Below are 24,947 nucleotides of genomic sequence, written 5' to 3'. Positions count from 1 at the left end.
AAAGAGCCGGATTCCAAAGGAAAGGGCAGTCAGGGGAGAGGGACTGTCCCTGGACTGCCTTCCTAACTTCAAACTCCTCCTCAAAGTCCCCCAGAATCCCACCCCACAACGTGCCTGTGCTTCAGACCCACTTCCAGAGAGACACCCATGTTTGAAGAGAGTCCTCAGGCTTCCCTGTTAGCTCAGATGGTAGAGTCTGCAATGCAGGAGACCCGGGTTCAATCCCTGGGTTGGGAAGGTCCCCTGGAGAAGGGAACGGCTACCCACTCCAGTATTCTTGCCTGGAGGATCCCATGGACAGAGGAGCCTGGTGGGCTACAGTCCATGGGGTCTCAAAGGGTCAGACATAACCGAGCGACTAACGCTTTCACTCAGGCTGCACAGTAGTTTTGAGCTCACAGCCTCTACCAGGCTTTGATCCTGTTGTGGAAACCTCTGAGGACGAAAATAAACTTGCTCAGCTTAAAAGCTAGGGGACCCTTTCATCAAAAAAAATTTTCAGCCACACTCTTTATTGGTGAAAAGTAAGAGAAAAAACGCAGCCCCTCCCCTCACTGGCTAAAATCTTGATTAATATATGTCGTTCCCTGGAAACAAGCATGAACATCTCCAGAAAACATCAACCATTAATAGCATTTAACCTCCTCAGGCTACAAAACAGCCAAAAGAGCCACTTAGGGGCAAAGCACCTTTTGCTTAGTTCTTTAAGGGAAAATCTCTCCTCAGTAGGAAATGGTCCAGGGGTTGCCAGATGGAAATGTGGAAATACCTGCCATCCAACGGTCCAGCAGGCCAAGCAGCCGTGCATCCCAGCATCTTCCCCGACTCCTCCCTGGCTGCACCACTGTAGCCCCTCCATGTCCCACCCCCACCAAAAGTCAGGGTCCCCTGCCCACCCGGCTTCACGGGCACCTGCAAACCCCATCCTGGGCTTGGGGAGCCTACAGCTGTTCTTGAGAGGTAACCAAACATCCATTTAATTACACTGCAGGCTGTATAAATATTGTGCTCCACAAAATGGCACGAAGCAGATATTTTTAGGGGGTCATAGATGTTTCATGGGATTATCCGAGTCACAGGTCTGGAAGAATTTTTCCTCCAAAGAAAAGGAAAAGCACATCTCCAACATCTGCTGTGGGGACTCTCGAGGGACTCGACTCCTTCCCATCGTCAGTTTCCTTCTGAAAGCCAGCAGGTGAGCTATAAGCAAATGGAGCAGATCCAACACCAGGCTAACCAGACGCCTGACTCCAACATGGGCTGCATCCCCACCCTGGCCCTGCCTGGCATCCCGATTCATGATTCACCCTGCAAACACGCCTTGCTAAGCACCTACTGGGTGCCAGATGCCACACCATGGCTGTCACTGTAAATGTGGGCGAGACGCTAACACACGCTAAGTGGTGGAAAGGGACTTCTGGTCACAAAGATGCACAAGGTTCACAGCATCCCTGGTGGAAACTGCCCTCAACTGGACACAACTCGAATACCATGGACATTGCTCAGCAGGAATGTGTGTGAATCCCAGCGTCCCACAAGCATGCCTGGGGCTCAGACACAGGAGGAGGAAGGAGATGCTTGAGTGAAAAAGCCGTTTACCTGAAATACACAAGCTGGCATCAGCATGATGTCAGAAGTCAGAACAGCGGGCACCCTCGAGGAGGGAGGAACAGAAAGGGCCTGAGGGGGGCTCCTGAGGTACTGACACTTCCTGTTTCTCAAGTCATGTACTGGCTACAAAGGTTTGTTCCATTTGAGAAAATCTGTGGAGCTGCATACTTATGGTTTGCAGATTTCTCCAGTAAGAGGTGTATTTTAAAATAATAAAGAACAGCGATGTGCTGTCCCATAGTCAGGAAATGGCCAGGGCAAGACCCTGCCCCAGGTGTCCCGGCCCCAGGGTCCAGGCTCTCACCCTTGGGTCCTGCTGCCCCCAAGGATCAGAGCTCCCAGGTGGGGTGCCTGGGAGTCAGCCCCCACTGTGCTCCAATCTCTGGGTCTCGCATGACTGCCTCCCCCATCTTCTCTAGCTGACTGTAGCCGCCTGAGGGCTTCCTTCGATGTCTGCAACCTACTGTGCCTGGGAGTCAGCACCATTGTCCCAGGAGCAGCCCCTTTGCAGCCCCTGTCCTTGGTGTGACGTCCTCAAGCTGAGTCCCTGGCATCTCCCTGAACTCCTCTTGGGTTGAGCTCAGAGGGGACCTGCTCAGATGCAAACCCTGCACCACCTGCTGTCCTTCCCAGGCTCACATCCCAACATCCCGACTGGTGGGACCACGACAGGACCCCTCACACTCGAGGGGCAATAAATCCCCCTCAAGGCTTTTGTTGTTCAGTAGTTTAGTCGTGTCTGACTCTTTGCAACACCATGGACTGCAAAATGCCAGTCTTCCCTATCCTTCACCATCTCCTGAAGCTTGTTCAAAGTCGTGTCCATTGAGGCAGTGATGCCACCCAACCATCTCATCCTCTGCCGTCCCCTTCTCCTCCTGCCCTCCATCTTTCCCAGCATCAGGGTCTTTTCCAATGAGTTGGCTCATCACATCAGGGGGCCAAAGCATTAGAGCTTCAGCATCGGTCCTTCCAGTGAATATTCAGGGTTGATTTTCTTTAAGATTGACTGGTTTCAAGTTAGAGGGGTCCATTTCACCTCCTTCACTTGTAAAGCAGTCCATCGTCAGGACCTCCCTGAAGGACACAGGCAACTATGAGAAAAGTTTCAGTTGGGTAGATCAAGTATAACCTTTGACCGTTCAGGAGGGCATTCTTCGGAGAAGAGATCTATGTGAGACCTTACGGAATAAGTTCAAATGCAAGGCAGAAAAGAGCATCTGAGATTGGTGGTCATTCCTGCAGAAACAAGGAGGTGAGAAGTGGCCTATGCCCACTGGGGTGTGTGCCCATCTGGAAGAACACACAGAAGCTGGTAACTGCAGCGGCCTCTGGGTATAAAAACAGAAGAATGGGGCCAGGAGAGGGATGGAAAACTGAATTTCCTCCATGTTCCTCTGTACTATTTGGATTTTTTTTTCTTATGTGTTGTTTTTCAAAAAAATATTAAGGAGCTCATTTATTCATTCAACAAGCAATTTTCGTATGTACAATGGGTACTGGGCACTAAGAAAATGAGATCAAGTGACAGCAGGGAGGCCCTGACTGATTCCCACCTTTGGGGTGGTGCTGGGGGCTGTGCAGCAGAGCCCTGTAACCTGTCATCCAGGCTGAGGCCTCTGACCGAGGGGGTACCACAAACTGAACATCTAAATAGCGGTGTGGAAGTGAGACCCAGACAGGATAACGCCCACCCACACCCAGCACACAGGGCTGGAAGAAAAGGGAGGCCACAGAACCTTGGGAAGATGACGGCTGAATGGGGGCAGCTTCCTGGAGGAGTTGAGGGTAGGACTTAGATGATGGGTTCGGGGGCAGGCAGAACTCTGGTCTCCAAGAAGACGCTACTCCCCACAGCCCAGAACCATGGCTCTGATGATAGATCACACCCACAAGTACCCAGCCTGTCTCAGCCAGAGCTGCTGCAACAAAGCACCGCAGATGGAGTGTCCTAACAGCAGACACTTACTCCTCCAGTTCTCGAGCCTGGACGGCTGAGGTTAGGGGTCACACAGTCAGGCTCTGCTGAGAACGCTCTTCCTGGTTTGCGGGTGGCACCTTCCTGCTGCGTCCTCACATGGTGGAGAGAGACAGCGCATGTGAATCCTGGTGGAATGGGCCTAATGGTTCAGTCCACATGGCACTACCTTACACAGCCAAAGGGACTCCGCAGGTGTCATTAAGGTTACCGATGGGTTGACATGAAGAAAGAAGATTCTCCTGGGTTACCTGGGTGGTAATCACCCGAATCCTTTCAACCCAGAGGCAGAGATGAAGGCAGAAGGGTTCAGAGAGCACACTGAAGCCTGAGAAGGCCTCCTCGTACTGCTGCAGGCTTTGCAGAGGGAGGGGCCTGGTGACCAGGAAGGTGGCTGGCTTCCAGGAGCTGAGAGAGCTGGCCTGGCTGACAACCAATGAGGGTACAGGACCTCGGTGCTACCACCATGAGGAATAGAACTGACCCTTTCCCGGGCCCCCAGATGAGAGCCCCGTCCGGCCAACACCGTCACTTCAGGCCTGTGAGATGGAAGTGGGGAACCCAGTGAGCCCTGACCCCACTTCTGACCTGCAGACGCTGTGCAAGTGTGAACAGTGCTGTTGGCAGTTGCTGAGTCTGTGGTGAGCTGAGCGTGCGTGTGAGTCCACATAGGGACACTCCACTGAGGTGACCAATGCCCCAGGGAGCTGGGGCCTGAAGGCAGGTACTCATGGGCCCCAGCAAAGCAGGCCCCCCGGAGAAAATGACCACCTAGGCTCGACAGCAGGGGGGCCACCAACACAGCCCAAAGGTCCAGGAGGCAGAGCACAGGGTGGGGCCCTGCCTGCCTGGAAGGCCCAGCGAGGCCCCCATCCCCCCAGCCTGGCAGGAACAGGGCCCAGTGTGACCAAATGACCCAACTCTTCAAGAGAATCCAGAAACTCAATTTTTACATGAAATATTCTCATTGCAATTTTAAAAACACTGTGCTGGCCAACCTTGAGCAGAACAAGCAAATGAGAACTGTCTTGAGCCAGAGGTGAGCTTCTGGGGTATCCACCAAGTGTGAGAGGTCAGGCAGAAGAGCACCCAAGTGGGGGCCTTTCCAGGAGGCCGTGGGGACCCAGTCCTTCCTACCATGCAGAAGAGGAGGGACTCACACTCACAGAAGACCCTAGCCCCAGTGCCCTGTGGGGGACCCACTCCCAGCCCCTGACAACCAGACATCTTAAGGGCAATGGGCCTTTTTCCAGAGGCCGCCACTGAGGCCAGAACGGGGAGCCCCCAGACATGAGCTGGTGACTCTGTCTCAAAACTACACTTCCAGTTCCAAAATCTGAGTCTGTCCAGCCACTCCACTTGGCCTCCTGGCATTGCGAGACTTTGCTCTTTTGATGGCACAGGGGTTTGCTGTGCATTCCCGAGGCCTGGACTCTTCGCCCCTCGCCAGTGAACCAGCCCCCTCCTCACTCAAGGCTTGGCTGTCCTGTCTAGCACTCACCATGGCAGCCACCCTTCTGGCAGCCCAGCCTTTTGGATCCTGGCCCCTCACCCCTGGTAGCTCGGGGTCTCAGCTTCCCAGCCCCGATTTCCTGAGAAAGTACTCAGCCTGGTTTGAGCCACGTTTCTGCCCCAAGTGATGCTGGGTCAGAGGTCTCTAGCCAATCCATGGGGTGGGCTTCCCTGTGGCCAGATGTCAGTCCAGGCAGGACCCCTCTGTAACCCTTCCCTCCCTCCCTCACACCCCTCCAGACCACCTACCCCTTTTCTAAGCAAATTCATCTCAGGGCCAATCCCCAGAGGTATGAGCAGGACCATCAGGGGACAGGCTCAGGCCAGTCGTGTCCCTAACAGCAGCCCCCCAAACACCTGACATTCGTAAAGGCAGCTCAAACAGCAGTGCCTGGACTAGGCGCGGTAAGCGCTGGTATCAGTGGTCTCTCATATCATCCAAAGACTCTGAGATGCCCACCGTGACCCCAGGCAGGGGTGCTGGCAGCAACACCACACCATTTACCTCCTTATCCGCTGAGTGGCCCAGGTGAGCCAGGATGCTCCACGCCCCACTCCCAAACCATCAGCGACTCCTGACCACAGAGCTGAGAGTCAACTCAGCCAAGGGTCTCTTCACTCCCCTCTGAGATGAGATTCTGACAGCAATGAGCTCTTTCTCTGCCTTGTTCCAACATGGAGAACTTCGGAAACCTGCGCAGGCGCCACAGGTCAGTGAGGAAAACAGACACACGATGAGGTCAGAGGATGACTCGTGCCCAGGGGAGGCTTGAGTCTTAAATTCTCTTTATAAAAACTTCATTTTGTGTGAAGCAATTATCCTTCAATTAAAAAATAAAAACTTCATTTTGAATGGAGGGCAGCAGGCTATTAAGACAGTGCTATTGAGTTTATAGGGCTTCCCTGGTGGCTCAGACGGTAATGAGTCTGCCTGCAGTGCAGGAGACCCGGGTTCGATCCCTGGGTGAGGAAGGTCTCCTGGAGAAGGAAATGGCAACCCACTCTAATATTCTTGCCTGGAGAATCCCATGGATGGAGGAACCTGGCGGGCTACAGTCCATTGAGTTTTCCTGACACATAGTAAACCGCCTATGTGTATGTAAGTACACAATCCAATCTATGAAAAACATAATGCCTGTGAAACCGTCACCACCCCCGGGACAATCAATGCATCCACCACCCCAAGTTTCCTCCCCACTCCCCACCCATCCCTGTCTCCTGGCAACCACTGACCTTTCTGCCACTACAGTTTACATTCCTACTATGTCACATGAGTAGACCATAGGTACATACTTGGTTTTCTCTGGCCTTGCTCACTCTGCACAGTTCTAACATTCATCATGTGGTTGTGCCCGCAATGAAAATTCAACCCCATTTATTGCTGAGTAGTATTCCAGGGTAGAACATCCCGCGATCTGTCAATTGTTGATGGACATTCAGTTTATTTATAGTCTGGGACAATCCCAAATACACTGCCATGAACATTCACGTACAAATTTTTATACTTGTGTGTACGCTTTTCTCTTGGGAAAATACCTAGGGAAGGACTAGCTGGATTGTTTGGCAGGCATGTGTTTAAGGATGGCCATTTCCACGAAGCTCCTGGGTGGCTTTTGGAGGGTCCACACTGTATGTATTTAACCTACAAGATAAGATGCACACTGGTCACGAGGAACTAATGACCCACAGGGAGGCCTCATCGGGCTGCAGCTGCTTCGTTCCATGTGTAGAGGGGGTTCCCAGAAGGGAATATCTCCCGGCATCACCTCTGATTTTGTGAAATGCTCAGTGCACAAGCTCCTGACGCCACAAATGGCCCACGAGAGGGCTGTGTAATCTGTCTGTGGGAGACCCTCGATGTGCTGGAGCATCTCACAGGTCTAGAACAGATCAGTGGTGATCTTCACTGAAAGCTGTGCAGGGACCACAGCAGGGGTTCTGCAAGGGCAGTCCCACCAGCATCACCTGGGAGTTGGGCTAGAAATGCACATTCCTGCCCCCCATCCAGACCTACAGAGTTGAAACTCTGAGTGGAGCCCAGCCATGTGGGCTTCCAGGTAATCGGATGCACATTCCAATGTAAGAACCAGCAGCCTAGAACATTTTTTAAGCCCTTCGACTCTACTGGAATTAAATCCATCAGAAGTCGTGTTACATCAGGGGCACACCCCCTCCATGGCCTCATTCCATCCCCACAGCTGTGGAAAGAAAGTGAAAGCGTGAGTCGTACCCAACTCTCCACTGACCCATGGACTGTAGCCCACCAGGCTCCTCTGTCCATGGGATTCTCCAGGCAAGAATACTGGAGTGGGTAGCCATTCCCTTCTCCAAAGGATCTTCCCAACCCAGGGATCAAACTTGGGACTCCTGCACTGCAGGCAGATTCTTTACCGTCTGAGCCACCAGGAGTTCACCCTTTTAGAACACTGCAACCCTGTGTTAACATCTCTTCAAAGAGCCAGGCTGCCAACTGGTCATCACTTCTTCCCCAAAGACCAGACTCCAAACAAAATGAAAGTTCCAGGAACTCAATCACTGAAGCATTTAAACCCAGCTGTCAAAACCACCTGTGTGTCTACCTGGGGCTTTCACCCTAGCATATTATGTCATAAATAATTCTAAGGAAAGAAAAAGACAAAGATTTTAGGTGATACACTGCAACTCTCTTTACTGCTCTAGAACCCTCGCTCCAAATTAACACATCAGCAGGAACATTAATCAAACTTGAATAGGAAGAATTTGAGTAAAAATATTGAATACTTTTTGTTTTAATCTTCAGCTTAAGCATGATTGCTGCTTGACATAATTGGAGAGAAGGTCTGCTCATTTTCCTGATATTTCGGCAGGCTTACCACTTAGCCCAGTCCTTGAAAACTCTCTCCAGCTTCTGGCCAAGTAGAACTTTGCCACTCACTTTGAGCTTGCCGGCAAGGAAAGCCTTCTGAGGGTTCATTTTGCCCAAAATCAACTCCATGAAGACAGGCTCGGGGATGGTGAAGATGGTGTCTGCTGGGAGCCTGGCAGGTCCTAGATACGTGTCCCCAGAGCCGTTCTTCAGATCAATGGTCCACTGGTGGACAGTCTTCCCATCTTTGGTGATGTCCAGCTGGAAGATGGCATTGACTTTCTTCACCAGCTGGTCCCCCACTTCTTTGACGTGCTGGCTGATGTCCTCAAACACTGGGACGGTCTGGAATTCCGACAGTGAGAGAGGGTGTGGCACGGCAGGTTCCCGACCAGGACCCAGTTCCTTGAACTGGCCTGCCTGCGGCCCATCCCCAGCCTTGATCTTGAGCTGATGGTCAATTCTCTTCCACATCCTACTGCACTGGTCCTCCTGACCTTGCCGACTGGTGTGTGAGCAGCTGCGGCCAGGTTTATATCCACAAGGTCAGATTGTGACATCAAAGGCAAGGCCAAGTGGGGACTCAGGCTGTGTGTGTGTGCCAGCCTCATTGGCCGAACGGCTGCTAAACATGTGACATGGGGTTAGGGCTTGGCCAGGTCATTGTGACACAGATCCACACCGCTGCTCCCCTAAACCACAAGGTCCCACAAGCCCAGCCCAGAAAGGTCTGGACCCCGGGCTGGGAATAAAGGAAACTGGCCCGCAGAAGGCTCTCTGGTGACATGAGCTCTGTCTTTTCAACAGCCCTAACTGAGAGGGCACTCATTCTGATTCTTTCAAAAGTAGAGATCCTTAAGGTCCAGAGACAGGTGCTTCAACTACCTACTGGGGAGTGGGGAAAACTGTTAGAACAAAACAGCTGGTGGAGGAGGGCTCAGCACCAGGGCATGCACCGGAAGCTTCCAGAAGCAGAGTGAGAGGGGGAAAAGGAGAGAAACAAATATCCCTGAGGTCGGCAGAAGACACTGCTGGTCTCACAGGATAACTGCAGACACTATCACAGCCCTCACTCTGAGCCACAACACCGCTGTAGGCACGGCGTATGTATTTTATCAACACACTTAACTCTCCATATAACTGTCTGAGGTGGGTACTGGTACAATCCTCATTTTACAGATGAGGAAGCTGAGGCAAGTAGAAGTGAAGTGACTTTCCAAAGCCACCCAGTGAGTCGTAGGGCAGCCAGGTTTAAACAGAGGGAGACGGACTTCAGAGCCCATTTTGGGTCTGCCTGATGCCTTCTCATGATGAGGTTGAAGGCTTGGGCAGGAATGCCACCGCAGGGATCTTGTGCCTTCACCGTGCATCCTATCGAGGTCTATGGTGCCAGGATGTCCCACCACGGTGATGCTGACCTTGATTCCGTGGTTAAGGTGGCGTCACCGGGTGATGGGAAGCTCCCTGCAGAGTTACTGCTTCTCCCTTTGTAATGAATAAGTGTCTTGTGGAAGATGATACTTTGAGACTCTGCAAGTACCCTGTTTCGTATCACACTCCAGCCCACTCCTGTCTGCCACCATCCCTGGCCCACTGGTGTGATGTGTGTGAAATGCCCATCACTCCTTTTAGATTTAAAGACTGGAATTCTGCTGGAAGGATGAGCTTTCCCCCATTTTTTTTTACCTGTTCAATCATTTATTTATCCCAATATGGACTCATGGATATTGTTTTATTCTTATCATCTGTTATGATGATTATTTATTTTCTCACTCAGTTTGTCCCAGATTGGGTCATTGGGAGCTCTGGCCAGGTGGGCACTTCTTTCCCCACCATGGGGTTCTTAAATGTAAGTGAAGCTGGTAGGGAGTTGCTGGCAGCTCTTTTCTCTCTGGGAGGAATTCAGAAAGTACAAAAGTTTTCAGTACATTTTCTTTGGTACCTGATGGATGAGCTGGTATTGTTAACATGGAGCAGTTAAAAAAAATCCAATGGGCTACAAAACCAAGTCTTTCCCCTGAGGCCACCAAGTATGCAACTAATACATTAAGAGTTTAAAATGAAGAGGATGGACTGCCCCAGTAAGCTTGCTGGGAACAGTCAATGGACAACTGAGCCACAAGTCCACCATGCCTGATTTTCCTCAAGGATGGGTTGTCCCTTCTGAACTGTTCAGATGGGTCCCCAACAGGGCTGCCATTCCTGCCTCAGCATGTCGGAGAATACAGTTTCACAGTCCATGCATACCTATCCATGAGTTCCTATCTTTTAGAGGAGGATATTTCTACTATCAGGCTTCCCAGGTGGCTCAGTGGTAAAGAATCCACCTGCCAAGCAGGAGACTTGAGTTCGATCCCTGAGTCAGGAAGATCCCCTGAAGAAGGAAGTGACAACCCACTCTAGTGTTCTCAGCCTGAGAAATCCCATGGACAGACGAGCCTGGTGGGCTATAGTCCATGGGGTCACAAAAGAGTTGGACACGACTTAGGGACTACACAACAATAATAAGTACTGGCAAAGGTGTGGGGAAAAGAAGTCTCCTACAGTGTTGGTGGGAATGTAAACTGGTGCAGCCACTGTGGAAAACAGTATAGTTCCCCTAAAAAACTAAAAATAGATCTATCATATAATGTGCCCTTCAGCATATATCCAGAAAAGATGAAACCTCTAACTGAAAAGATATATTCACCCAATGTCCACTGCAGCACTGTTTACAATAGCCAAGACATGTGTTAAGTTGCTTCAGTCATGTCCAACTCTGTGTGACTCCATGGACTGCAACTGGCCAGGCTCCTCTGTCCATGGGATTCTCCAGGTGAGAATAATGGAGTGGGGTGCCATGCTTCCCTGGTGGCTCAGATGGTAAAGAATCTCCCTGCAGTGCAGGAGACCAGAGTTTGATCCCTGGTCGTATGAAGACATGGAAGTAACCTGAACATCCACTGACAGATTAATCGATAAAGAAGTCTGTATAATCTCCAAATTCACCGGCTGAAACACTAAGCCCACCATGTGATGGTTTAGGAAGTGAGATGTGATTAGGACTAGATGAGGTCATAAGCGGGAAGCCCTCATGAGTGTGGTTAATGCCCTAATAAGAGTCGCAGCAGAACTTGTGTCCCCTCTCTCCTCCATAACTTGAGGATACGGCGAGAAGTCCACAGTCCATAACCTGGAGCAGAGCTCTCCCAAGAGGCTGGCACCCTAGTCTGGGACTCCAGCCTGAAGAACCATGAGAAATAAACTTCTGTTGTTTATAAGCCTCACAGTTCATGGTATTTTTATGACAGCAGCCCAAGCTAAGACATGTGTGCACACAGAAAAGGGCAAAGATCAATAATGATATTAATCCATCACACCCATGGGAAGACAATGCCAAGCCCTGAAAGCGTTTCTCACTGGAAAAAGAGTTACTGCACTATACCAAACTCATGTATAAATATATTTGTAAAGTCCTAGTAACTTAGATTTTTTTATATATAGAACAGAGATCATCCCTCCCAAAAGGCATCACTGGCCAGTGTAAGGGCATTCCTATTTCAAGACACAGCTGAAGACAGGGTTGAAGACAGGCAAATAGTTAAAGTAAAACAGTTATTTATCTTTCCATATGTTATATGCATGCCCAAGTGGTAAATTTTTAAATTAGATAAAATGTGTAAAATATGCCTGCCCATAAATAAATAAAACTGATTGTGAATAACAGATAAAGTTTCTAAGAAAAGTGGTGCATTTTTCTGATGTTCCTGACATCACTCAAAATGTTTTCAGAATACCTCTTTATGACCACTGTCACAAACCAAGGCTCAGCTGGTAAAGAATCCACCTACAATGTGAGAGATCTGGGTTCGATCCATGGATTGGGAAGATCTCCTGAAGAAGGGAAAGGCTACCCACTCCAGTATTCTGGCCTGGAGAATTCCATGGACTCTCTAGTCCACAGGGTCACAAAGAGTCGGACACAACTGAGTGACTTTCACTTTCACTTTTCACTTCACTTTCACAAACAAAAGGTGAGTTCTTTTACTGCCTATCATTCAGGATGCTTTCAGCTATGAGCACCAAGAACAGCCACAACTCTACAGGCTTCAACCCTTCAACTGGACAGTCTCCCTTCCCATGAAGAGAACTGTTATCTCCCATTAAAGAAGTCCTGAGGTGGGGCTAGAGGGACCAACCACGGGGCACAGCTCTGGACTGCGGTTTTCCGACTGAGGGGTTTCCCAGAAGATAGGACCTTCAGTGCTAAAGCCAGCAAGTCCAAGACAAGCAGGAGGAGCTGGCCACTCCAGGGTTGGTTCCTCAAGCAGGTCAGTGAGTCTTCAAAGACCCAAGGTCCCTCCTTACATTATCCTGCTAGATGTTCTTCTAAAGCCAGTGACCCTTGTGGAGGAAACACTTTGGGGCATCATTCAGTAGAACAAAAAAAAAAAAAAAAAAGAGCCACCTTCTCCTACATGTACTCTTTACCAGAAGGGCCTATTCTCCCCAAGTCCTTCGGCAACTTCATGCCTGTCTCATGGCCAGGACCATGCTCATCACCCTTGGCAGGATCAGCTTCTGTCTATGGCTGAAAAATGTCACCTGCCAGATCAGTAAACCAAAGGTATTGTGGACATCAAGCCCTCAGCCACCTCTCAGTGTGTGCTTCTGAGGGGATTCAGGATGGAGAAAAAGCACGATATTGGCCCTAGATAGCTGGGGTGCAGACCAAAGCAATGATTTCAGTGAACCCAGACTCTCCCATCTTCCCAAACACAGAAAAGCAGCTAAAGTCATTAACTTGAGGCATCATGTTTTCTTAATGAACAGTAACATTCTGATGTTCCACTGTTGGGTTTTGTTTTTGTTTCCTTCCCGGTGGCTCAGCCAGTAAAGAATCTCCCTGCAGTGCAGGAGACCCAGGTTCGATCCCTATGTTGGGAAGATCCCCCTGGAGAAGAGAATGGCTACCCACTTCAGTATTCTTGCCTGAAGAATTCCAGGGACAGGGGAGCCTCGTGGACCCCAGTCTATGGGGTCACAAAGAGTCAGACACGACTGAGCGACTAACTTTTTTGGACTTCCCTGGTAGCTCAGACGGTAAAGAATCTGCCTGCAATGCGGGAGACGCAGGTTCGATCTCTGGGTCAGGAAGATCCCCTGGAGAAGGGAGTGGCTATGCACTCCAGTATTCTTGCCTGGAGAATCCTATGGACAGAGGAGCCTGGCGGGCTATAGCTGGGCTGCAAAGAGTCGAACAGGACTGAGCACACACACAGAACGACTGTATATCCTGGCTCCTTTTCAAAGCTGTCCCTCAGAGCCATCTGAGAGGCTGTCTTCCCAGCTTATGGTTCTCAATTTTTAGGTTGTGCTTTTCTCTTTTTTTTAGTCCAGAGGTTCAGAGTCGCCCTTGAGGCCAGACTCAGCCACCTTTCCCTAACTTCAGGGTTGCCTAGAGGAGCATGGAACCCGATAGAGGTGCTAGAGAAACAAAAGGAGGAACTAAGAGTGAATGGCACTCATCCTTTGAGGTAGGTGTCCACTCAGGAGTCCGCTGAGAGGCAGGGGTAAGAATGACACAGGCCAGGGACATGTTAGAGGGATGCGACCTTCCTCATGTGGGGGAAGGAGCTGGCTACATAGTTTCCCTGCAGCCGCTGCTTGCGTCTGGGCAGGGCCTGAGGGTAGCTGAGCGGCAGCCCAGCCCAGAGGTCAGGGAAGCAGTGGGAAGATGAGGAAGCCCACGAAGTGACCGACCAGGCGAGCCAGCGGACCCCAGATGCTCCCTACAGGTGTATAGCGCCTGGGTAGCCGCACCCACCTTTTCTCCCAGTAGAAAGACTCCACATTGTGTCATTTCTGCCTTCCAAGGCTCAGGGGAGGTCAGTACCCCATGCTCACCCTGGAAGTCTGCGGGGATGGGAATTCTGGAAAACATAGTTCCAGCTCCACTAAGTTGTTCAGGAGCAAAGCTGGAGCCACATCGAGTGCTTTGATTTTTAGAAACAAGTCATGTACACACTGCTATATTTACAATGGATAACCAACAAGGACCTATCGTGTAGCACAGGGAACTCTGATCAATGGTACATGCCAGCCTGGATGGGAGTGGGGTTTTGGGGGAGATGAGATACATGTACATGGATGGCTGAGTCCCTTCACTGTTTACCTGGAACTATCACAACATTGTTATTTGGCTATACCCCAATACAAAATGAAAGGTTTAAAGTTTGAAAAACAAAAAAGCCTCAAACTAACTCTAAGGATAAAATGGCCCAACAGGCTGAGCACTGGCATTTAGCTATGGTGGAGGAAGTGGCATTTTATTCTCATTTTCTTTCCTTCTTTCCCACTCACTGCTGTGGACTCTGGTCACCCCACCAGAGCAGAACAAAGCAAAGTAAGGACAACTTGCCATGTCCCCAGCCACTCCCTCTGACACACGGTTTGGAAACCCTGACGACCACCCTGGAGAAAAGTCTGATGCAGTCAGTCGCAAGAGCTGGGTCAGCCCCTAGGTCCTACTGAACTCAGTATGTCAAGAGCACTGTGCCTATGGAACAAATTCTGATAAGTTCCCCCGGCTGTTTTGAAAGATTCATCAACCCTGAGCCAGGAGAGGGCCGGGGGTGCAAACCAAAGAACAAGATCTCTGCCAGACAAGCAGGAGCTGTGCCTATCTCAGAAGGATGTTTTTGGTACAGTGTGTTATTTAACTGTGGTCACTGTAACTGTGGACACATCACAGAAGCCCGAATGCTGATGGTAAAGAGAGCCTGTAAAGATCTTGAAATTTTTTTTGTTTAGATGGTTTTTTATTTTTTTAATATAAATTTATTTATTTTAATTGGAGGCGAATTACTTTACAATATTGTATTGGTTTTGCCATACATCAACATGAATCCACCATGGGTGTACACGTGTTCCCCATCCTGAACCCCCCTCCCACCTCCCTCCCCATACTATCCCTCTGAGTCATCCCAGTGCACCAGCCCCAAGCATCCTGTATCCTGCATCGAACCTGGACTGGTGATTCGTTTCATATATGATATTATACACATTTCAATGACATTCTCCCAAATCATCCCACCCTCTCCCTCTCCCACAGAGTCCAAAAGACTGTTCTATACATCTGTGTCTCTTTTGCTGTCTCGCATACAGGGTTATTGTTACCATCTTTCTAAATTCCATATATATGCGTTAGTATACTGTATTAGTGTTTTTCTTTCTGGCTTACTTCACTCTGTATAATCGGCTCCAGTTTCATTCACCTCATTAGAACTGATACAAATGTATTCTTTTTAATGGCTGAGTAATACTCCTTTGTGTATATGTACCACAGCTTTCTCATCCATTCGTCTGCTGATGGACATCTAGGTTGCTTCCATGTTCTGGCTATTATAAACAGTGCTGTGATTAACATTGGGGTACACGTGTCTCTTTCAATTCTGGTTTCCTCAGTGTGTATGACCAGTAGTGGGATTGCTGGGTCATAAGGCAGTTCTATTTCCAGTTTTTTAAGGAATCTCCACACTGTTCTCCAGAGTGGCTGTACTAGTTTGCATTCCCACCAACAGTGTAAGAGGGTTCCCTTTTCTCCACACCCTCTCCAGCATTTATTGCTTGTAGACTTTTGGATAGCAGCCATTCTGACTGGCATGAAGTGGTGCCTCACTGTGGTTTTGATTTGCATTTCTCTGATAATGAGTGATGTTGAGCATCTTTTCATGTGTTTGTTAGCCATCTGTATGTCTTCTTTGGAGAAATGTCTGTTTAGTTCTTTGGCCCATTTTTTTATAGGGTCATTTATTTTTCTGGAATTGAGCTGCAGCAGTTGCTTGTATATTTTTGAGATTAGTTGTTTGTCAGTTGCTTCATTTGCTATTATTTTCTCCCATTCTGAAGGCTGTCTTTTCACCTTGCTTATAGTTTCCTTTGTTGTGTAGAGCTTTTAATTTTAATTAGGTCCCATTTGTTTATTTTTGCTTTTATTCCCAATATTCTGGGAGGTGGGTCATAGAGGATCCTGCTGTGATTTATGTCGGAGAGTGTTTTGCCTATGTTCTCCTCTAGGAGTTTTATAGTTTCTGGTCTTACATTTAGATCTTCAACCCATTTTGAGTTTATTTTTGTGTATGGTGTTAGAAAGTGTTCTAGTTTCGTTCTTTTACAAGTGATTGACCAGTTTTCCCAGCACCACTTGTTAAAGAGATTGTCTTTTCTCCATTGTATATTCTTGCCTCCTTTGTCAAAGATAAGGTGTCCATAGGTGTGTGGATTTATCTCTGGGCTTTCTATTTTGTTCCATTGATCTATATTTCTGTCTTTGTGCCAGTACCATACTGTCTTGATGACTGTGGCTTTGTAGTAGAGCCTGAAGTCTGGCAGGTTGATTCCTCCTATTCCATTCTTCTTTCTCAAGATTGCTTTGGCTATTCGAGGTTTTCTGTATTTCCCTACAAATTGTGAAATTATTTGTTCTAGCTCTGTGAAAAATACCATTGGTAGGTAGCTTGATAGGGATTGCATTGAATCTATAGATTGCTTTGGGTAATGTACTCATTTTCACTATATTGATTCTTCCAATCCATGAACATGGTACATTTCTCCATCTATTTGTGTCCTCTGATTTCTTTCACCAGTGTTTTATAGTTTTCTATATATAGGTCTTTAGTTTCTTTAGGTAGATATATTCCTAAGTATTTTATTGTTTTCGTTGCAATGGTGAATGGAATTGTTTCCTTAATTTCTCTTTCTATTTTCTCATTATTAGTGTATAGGAATGCAAGGGATTTCTGAGTGTTGATTTTATATCCTGCAACTTTACTATATTCATTGATGAGCTCTAGTAATTTTCTGGCGGAGTCTTTAGGGTTTTCTATGTAGAGGATATGTCATCTGCAAACAGTGAGAGTTTTACTTCTTTTCATTTCAGTTCAGTTCAGTTCAGTCGCTCAGTTGTGTCCAACTCTTTGCAATCCCATGAACTGCAGCATGCCAGGTCTCCCTGTCCATCACCAACTCCCAGAGTTCACTCAGACTCAAGTCCATCAAGTCAGTGATGCCATCAAGCCATCTCATCCTCTGTCGCCCCCTTCTCCTCCTGCCCCCAATCCCTCCCAGCATCAGAGTCTTTTCTAATGAGTCAACTCTTTGCATGAGGTGGCCAAAGTACTGGAGTTTCAGTTTTAGCATCATTCCTTCCAAAGAAATCCCAGGGCTGATCTCCTTCAGAATGGATTCCTTTTCTTTTTTTGCTCTGATTGCTGTGGCCAAAACTTCCAAAACTATGTTGAATAGTAGTGGTGAAAGTGGGCACCCTTGTCCTGTTCCTGACTTTAGGGGAAATGCTTTCAATTTTTCACCATTGAGGATAATGTTTCCTGTGGGTTTGTCATATATAGCTTTTATTATGTTGAGGTATGTTCCTTCTATTCCTGCTTTCTGGAGAGTTTTTATCACAAATGGATGTTGAATTTTGTCAAAGGCTTTCTCTGCATCTATTGAGATGATCATATGGCTTTTATTTTTCAATTTGTTAATGTGGTGTATTACATTGATTGATTTGCGGATACTGAAGAATCCTTGCATCCCTGGGGTAAAGCCCACTTCATGGTGTATGATCTTTTTAATGTGTTGTTGGATTCTGATTGCTAGAATTTTGTTAAGGATTTTTGCATCTATGTTCATCAGTGATATTGGCCTGTAGTTTTCTCTTTTTTGTGGCATCTTTGTCAGGTTTTATTATTAGGGTGATGGTGGCCTCATAGAATGAGTTTGGAAGTTTACTTTCCCCTGCAAGTTTTTGGAAGAGTTTGAGTAGGATAGGTGTTAGCTCTTCTCTAAATTTTTGGTAGAATTCAGCTGTGAAGCCATCTGGACCTGGGCTTTTGTTTCCTGGAAGATTTCGGATTATGGTTTCAATTTTTGTGCTTGTGATGGGTCTGTTAAGATTTTCTATTTCTTTCTGGTTCAGTTTTGGGAAGTTGTACTTTTCTAAGAATTTGTCCATTTCTTCCAAGTTGTCCATTTTATTGGCATATAATTGCTGATAGTAGGCTCTTATGATCCTTTGTATTTCTATGTTGTCAGTTGTGATCTCTCCAATTTCATTTCTAATTTTATTGATTTGATTTTTCTCCCTTTGTTTCTTGATGAGTCTGGCTAATGGTTTGTCAATTTTATTTATCCTTTCAAAGAACCAGCTTTTGGCTTTGTTGATTTTTGCTATAGTCTATTTTGTTTCTTTTGCATTTATTTCTGCCCTAATTTTTAAGACTTCTTTCCTTTTACGAACCCTGGGACTCTTAATTTCTTCCTTTTATAGTTGCTTTAGGTGTAGAGTTAGGTTATTTGTTTGACTTTTTTCTTGTTTCTTGAGGTATGCCTGTATTGCTATGAACCTTCCCCTTAGCACTGCTTTTACAGTGTCCCACAGGTTTTGGGTTGTTGTGTTTTCATTTTCATTCATTTCTGTGCATATTTTGATTTCTTTTTGATTTCTTCTGTGATTTGTTGGTTATTCAGCAGTGTGTTGTTCAGCCTCCAAGGAGGACCTTTACTGATAGACACAACAGGAATGAATATCAAAAATGTTATGCCAAAAGACTGCATAATATATAATTCCCTTTAGGAGAAGGGGGTGGCAGAGGACGAGATGATTAGACAGAATCACTGACTCAATGGACATGAGTCTGAGACAACTCTGGGAGGCAGTGAAGAACAGAGAAGCCTGGCGTGCTGCAGTCCATGGGGTCGCAAAGAGTCGGACAGGACTTAGTGACTGAACAACAACGAACACGAAGTTCTAAAACTGGCAAAACTAATCTGTAATGGAAGAAAAATCGAAAGAGTCTTTACTCTGAGGTGTGAGGGTGAGATTAACTGGGAAGTGGCATAAAGAAACTCAGGGGTGATAGGTATATGCATCTGTCAAAATTCTCCATGGAGTGATGTATACTCATGCTTGCAACTTGTTTTGAAATGCATTAAAAGATAAGAGGATTGACAGATGGATAGACAGACATGTAACAAAACAAATACAGCATAAGTTAACTATAGAATCTAGGTGGGGAGTATATGAGTGTCCATGAATAGCCTAGTACTGAATTATAGGTAGATGTCAACAAACTGACTGATGAAAAGATGGGGAAAAGGCTATTAGAAAAGGATTCATAAAAGTTACAGTGATTTAGAAGGCAGGCCAGACATTCAGAATACATAGTATGGTTCACACCATTCTTTTTAAACATATGAAATACAATCACCCTGTTGAACTCAGTTCCTCTCAGTTACTAAGTGCTGGTTATGTGACAATTCCAAGTTGAACACACACAAATTTTGTCCATAGCACATGAAGAATCTCTACTTATTCTCTATTTGGCAGCCTTGTTATCAGTCATCTATAACATAAAATGCTGCATAATAAACCATCACATCTCAGAGGCTCACAGTAATAAGCAATTATTTCTTGCTTACATGGCTTCAGAGAGTTTAGGGATTGGCCAGTCCGGTGGGGGCCCACTGGCCTAGGCTCCAGGCCCTGTGTCTCTCATTCTGCTTGATCAGCAGGCTCCCAGGGGCAGGTTCTTCTCACTATGAAGACCACAATACAGGAAGGCAAGACCTCCTGCACAAGTACGTGCCAAGACTTTGCTCACATTTCTGTTAAAATTCCACTAGCCAAAGGAAGTAACAACATAAGCCAAATAATCCCAGCCCTTCATTCACCTGGCTCTGGAAATGGAGAACTCACTTCTTTATTTATCACTGCAAAAGATTCTGGGGCAGCTTCAATCAGGGTCTAGTGACGTGGAGCCTCTGTCTTCTTGAATGGCCCCCTCCACAGCTTCCACTGCACAGGAGAAGCAAATCTCAAGCGTGTAACCACACCAATTCCAGTGAACTGTTCTATTTTGCCTCTTCAGCTCCCCTCAAGGTAGAACCCCGAGGGGACAATTATAAACATCGGGCCAAGAGACAGAACACGGGGCACTTCTTTTTCTGCTGCAGGAGAAGTCAATTAGGGTTTCAATTTCCACTGTTAAATGTCACCTTTTTACAACATCCTGGAGGAGAGCCGGCAGCCCTGTCCTTAGGGGGGAAAAAACTCTTTCAAAGAAAGTCTTACTGTCTAAAAAGTCACAGAAGGGTCCAGAGATTAAGATTAAACCCACTCAGGCTGTCTGATTTCCCAGAGCTCTCGGTTTCTATTTCCAGCTGAACATCTGGCTCCCTGATAGCCCCCAGTGAGTCTTTTGAGCCTCCCTGCCTCACTTTTCTACCGGTTGCAAAAAGATAATAAGCCCTGCTGCTGCGCAATGCATATAAAGTGCCCCCAAGGAGTGCAGGAGGGAGGCAGACTTCTCGAAGGAGAGAGCTGTCAGCATGTTTTCTCCTGATCTTCAGGTGTCTCCAGTATCTGGAACCCCTCATTAGAGAATGTGGTCCTTCCCCCTGAGAAGTCAGACGAGAGCCAGAATCAATGGAGCCAAGAGACTCCCTTCTCTCGTCTCTGCTGCAAAGGAGATGAGTCAGACTGCATGATGACTGGTCACTCTTCTTCACTTGCTAACACTCTGCACCCTATTTTCAAAAGAAGGAGCATGTTGTTGGCATGGCTGAAAGGTTAAACACTCTCACTCCATCGCAACAGCCACTAGTGGGTATTTTATCACAGTTTCTGTGCAGGAACTTTTTGTCCGCCCAAACCCTTCCTCCTCCCAGATGGGTGAGACTTTGAGAGTATCTCCAGTTTCTAAAGTTAGGTCATAAATCACTCTCCTGCTTGCAGGGTGGTGTTGCCCTGAAAAGACCCCATCTGTTCATAGTCTGCAACTTATTTTGAAATGCATTCAAAAATTAAGAAAGGCTCATGCACTTTAAATTTTTAAAAAATTATTTAAAACTTTTTTTCTGTATTCAATTATAGGGGAACTCATTTCCTCCCTCTCTGGGTATTTCACCCTCATCCATAGAACAGGAACATTGGCCTTTTCCAAAGTATTAGGAGGAAGGACAAGGGCCTCTGGAACTCTCATAATGCTGCCAACAAGAACGCCAAAGAGTTCTACTCTGGGAAAGAGGTTTCAGTATCTAAAATGGGTAGGTTGTTTTTGTTTTTTTTTGGATATATCTGTACAAGTGGAATTGCTGGGTCCCAGACAATATTTCCAGGGATATACCAAACAGAAATATCTACATTTTTTCTTAAAAGACACATATTAGAATGACTTTAATCAGCCAAATGTGGTAACCACCCATATGCCCATCAACAGTAGAATGGATAAATTACAGGAAACTAAACAGCAATGAGAATTAACAATCTACATCTATACACAACACCGTGAAATTCACAGTCATCGTTTTGAACAAAAGAAGCCAGACCCTCCCCCTTCCCCTGCCAAAAGGAGTTCATATAGCTTCTAGAGAGCTAGTAACTTTCTAATTCTGATCTGAGTGTTTTTAATTTGGGAAAATGTATTGAACCATACATTTATGATGTGTGCTCTTCTCTAGAGGTATATTACACTTCAATGAGAGGTTTTAAATACATACGCACACAGAAAAAGTGTCCACAAATCAGAACAGAAAGTATTGGAGGAAAGCGTCCACCCAACCTTCCACTCTCTCCCTCCCTACTCCTCCCCTGGGGAAAGCTATGGCTGACTGGTACTGAAGGGGAAGCTGGAATCACGACCACACAGAGCCTGGGTGACCCCTCCTCTCCAGGCTCCCAGGCCCTGCTTTGATCCCCTTATCTTGACTGCCATGACCTGAAACGTGAGAGGCAACGATTCTCTTTTCTTCTGGCCAAGCCAGTGGACCTGCTCTGCAGACCCAAGTACCATTGCTCATGGGCACCCCAAGTCCTGGAGGAAGAAGCAGGGAGCCTTGGCTGACTGTAGCATAAACCATGTTCTCTGGTCCAGGGCTGCCAGCAACAAAGGTGCTACTCTGACCTCCAATTCCCATGGCTTACATCTATTTCTCAACTGATTCCAAAGATGGAAGAGGAAGACACATGACTAATGATCACCCCTTAAACCTCAACAACATCTTCCTCAGCAGTTAAGAAGGTGAAGATAAGAATAAATGTATTGTTCTTCTTTTACGAAGCATTAAGACCAGAGGCTGGGAGTTCCTAATGGATCCGAGGAGATGGTGATGCCCCTTTGGAACAAAACCAACTGGGTAATTAGAAAAGAAGAATGTGATTATCTAATCTCCTTCCTCTAAGATTTCCCTGCATTAACAAGAAATTGCTTTTCTGGGTGACTCCTAAACTGGAGATTTAGAGATTTTGAATGTAATATCAGAGGTTATCCCATTGCTGAGTTAGATGTCCCAGTCACTGGTTACCAAAGATGGAAAAAATTGCAGGGGGGGTGGTCATGATATTTTTCAGCTCCTTCCATCAAGAAGTGACATCCATCTCCCCATCCCTTTGGTCTGGGTCTGGCCAAATGACTTGCTTTAGATAGTGGGATGCAGCAAACTTAAGACAAGCAGGAGCTTAAAAAGTGCTGCACCATTAGCCATGCCCTCTGATTATTGGATATATTCCACCACTGTCTGAAGACGACTGCTGGAGGATGAGAGGCCACATGGACCAAGGCCCCAGAAATAAAACTGAGATGCCTAGATCACCCAGCCCCAGCCAAGAAGCCCATGTGAGAAGAACCACCTAAACAATCCACAGAACCTTGAGAAATGAAAAATGTGTTACCAGTATACAACCGATTAGAACAGCTGAAATCCACAACACTGACAACACCTAATGCTGGAGAGGAAGTGGAGCAACAGGCACTCTCATCCCCTGCTGGGGGCATGCAAAATGGTGCAGCCACTTTGGAAGACAGTTTGGCAGTTTCTTATAAAACTAAACACACACTTACCATAGGATCCGGCTATTGTGCTCCTTGGTATTTACTCAAATGAACTGAAAACTATATCCACACAAAAACCCACGCAAGGATATTGATAGCAATGTTATGCATGATTGCCAAAACTTGTAGCAAACAAGATGTACCTCAGTGGGTTAAAAATGAACTATGGTACATTCACACAATGGAATACTATTAAGCACTAAAAAGAAATGAACTATCAAGCCATGAAAAGACATGGGGAAACTTCAAAGCATGTTGCTAAGAAGCTAATCTGAAAAAGCTACATACTGTGAGTCCAACTATATGACATTCTAGAAAAGGCAAAATTATGGACACAGAGAAAAAGATCAGTGCATGTCAGGGGTTTGAGGGTAGCGAGGAATGAACAGGTGGAGCCCAGAGGATTTTTAGGGCAGTATGACCATTTTGTATGATACTCTATCCGTGGAGAGTCATAGTAGTAGCAGTGTTGGTCACTCAGTGATGTTTGACTCTTTGTGATCCCATGGACTGTAGCCCAGCAGGCTCCTCTGTCTACAGAATTCTCTAGGCAAGAATACTGGCATGGGTAGCCATTCCCTTCTCCAGGGAGTCTCCCTGACCCAAGGATTGAACCTGTGTCCCCGTATTGCAGGCAGATTCTCTACCATCTGAGCTACGAAGGAAGCCCCATATCGATGGATGATGATGATGGTTTAGTTGCTCAGACGTGTCTGACTCTTGTGACTCCATGGACTGTAGCCCTCCAGGCTCCTCTGTCCATGGAATTCTTACAGGTCATCACTTGTCAAAACCCACTGGATGTACACCACCAAGAGTCAGTCCTTATGTAAACTGTAGCTTTTGGGTGATAATGATGTCTCAACACAGGTTCACTGATTTTAACAAATGTCCCACCTTGATGAGATATATTAATGGTATTGGAGGCTATGCATGTGTAAGGCCAGGAGAATATGGGAACTCTCTCCACTTTCTACTCAGTTTTGCTATGGACCTAAAACTGCTCTAAAAAAATAAAGTCAATTAAAGATAACATGTGTTATTCTAAGCCACACCATTTTTAGATGGCCTGTTACACAGCAAAACCTAACTGATATACTGAGTCAACTGTTGAGTGGGGAGGAGAATAAAGGGGAATTGAATCTGCCACGTTAGAATCACAGACACAAATGAGAAAACACAGACAAAACAGCTGCCATGGAATCCAGGAGTGAGTATAGTCATGCCTGTAGTTGGGCAAGTTAGGCAGAACCAGATGAAAGTAAGTTAAACCCAGATGACAGGCTGGGTCTGACATTTTACAAGGACACACTTTTCAGGCCCCATTATGTGCTGTTTTTGTTTTCTCCTTACTATTAGGAGAACGGACTCCCTCCACTGAGGTTTGACAGTAAAATTCCTATTTCTGGAAGCTTCCAGAGTAGGGCACAAGGTAATGAATGCAATTCCTAGGTCGATGACTAAAGAGGCAGAGCATGAGCTGCTTGGACCTGAGCGGACCAGCAGGTGCCCGTCTGCTCTGGTCACCGGATCTTAAAGGGTCTGGTCATCAGCACCAAGGAAGGGAGAAAAGGCAGCAGAAAACGGTGGACATGATGGACTACCCGGAGGTGATTTAATCAGTTATCTGGAATGAGTGACTCACCACCCGTCTACCTCCTTCACCGCCCACCCGGCCTTCAATCTCCCCTGTCCCCGCCACACATGCACATACACCAGCAAACAATACAACATCGGGCCCGAGTGTCTTCATTAAAAACCCTGACATCAAAAACTAGGACTTCTCTGGTCATTTGGTATCATGTGCTGAGAATGTGGCCTTGGATGGTGAAACAAGAAAAGTCCCTGCGGATGAAAAACTGCAGCCAGTACTGAGGTCAGATTCTGGCCGCAGCAGCTGACTCCTCTCTCGGACTCAGGGAGTCAGGGAGAGCACTGGAGTGCGGTGGAGGGAACAGTGCGGCTCGCGGACAGACGGAGCGGGCCATGGTTTCAATTCACACCATTTCCTGAGCTGCTCAGAATTCCACCAAGGCTGTTAATTGGCTGCTGACCATATGCCTCTCGTTTCTGAATGTGCTTCCTGATTCAACATGGAAATGACAACTGAATTACACATCGGTCATGC

The 24,947-nt window shown here is 46.9% G+C and overlaps 1 protein-coding gene across 1 annotated transcript; it reads right to left on the bottom strand.

Annotated features, from left to right (window-relative positions):
* Positions 1 to 7,949: 7,949 nt before the first annotated feature.
* Positions 7,950 to 8,420, bottom strand: SCP2D1 (SCP2 sterol binding domain containing 1). The gene has a single exon (XM_052651369.1). The coding sequence runs from the start codon at positions 8,418 to 8,420 to the stop codon at positions 7,950 to 7,952; it is 471 nt and encodes a 156-aa protein (XP_052507329.1).
* Between the last annotated feature and the right edge of the window lie 16,527 nt (positions 8,421 to 24,947).

Source organism: Budorcas taxicolor, chromosome 13, assembly GCF_023091745.1.
Source record: "Budorcas taxicolor isolate Tak-1 chromosome 13, Takin1.1, whole genome shotgun sequence".
Classification (NCBI taxonomy): Eukaryota; Metazoa; Chordata; class Mammalia; order Artiodactyla; family Bovidae; genus Budorcas; species Budorcas taxicolor.
This window is presented reverse-complemented; position numbering and strand designations above follow the sequence as displayed.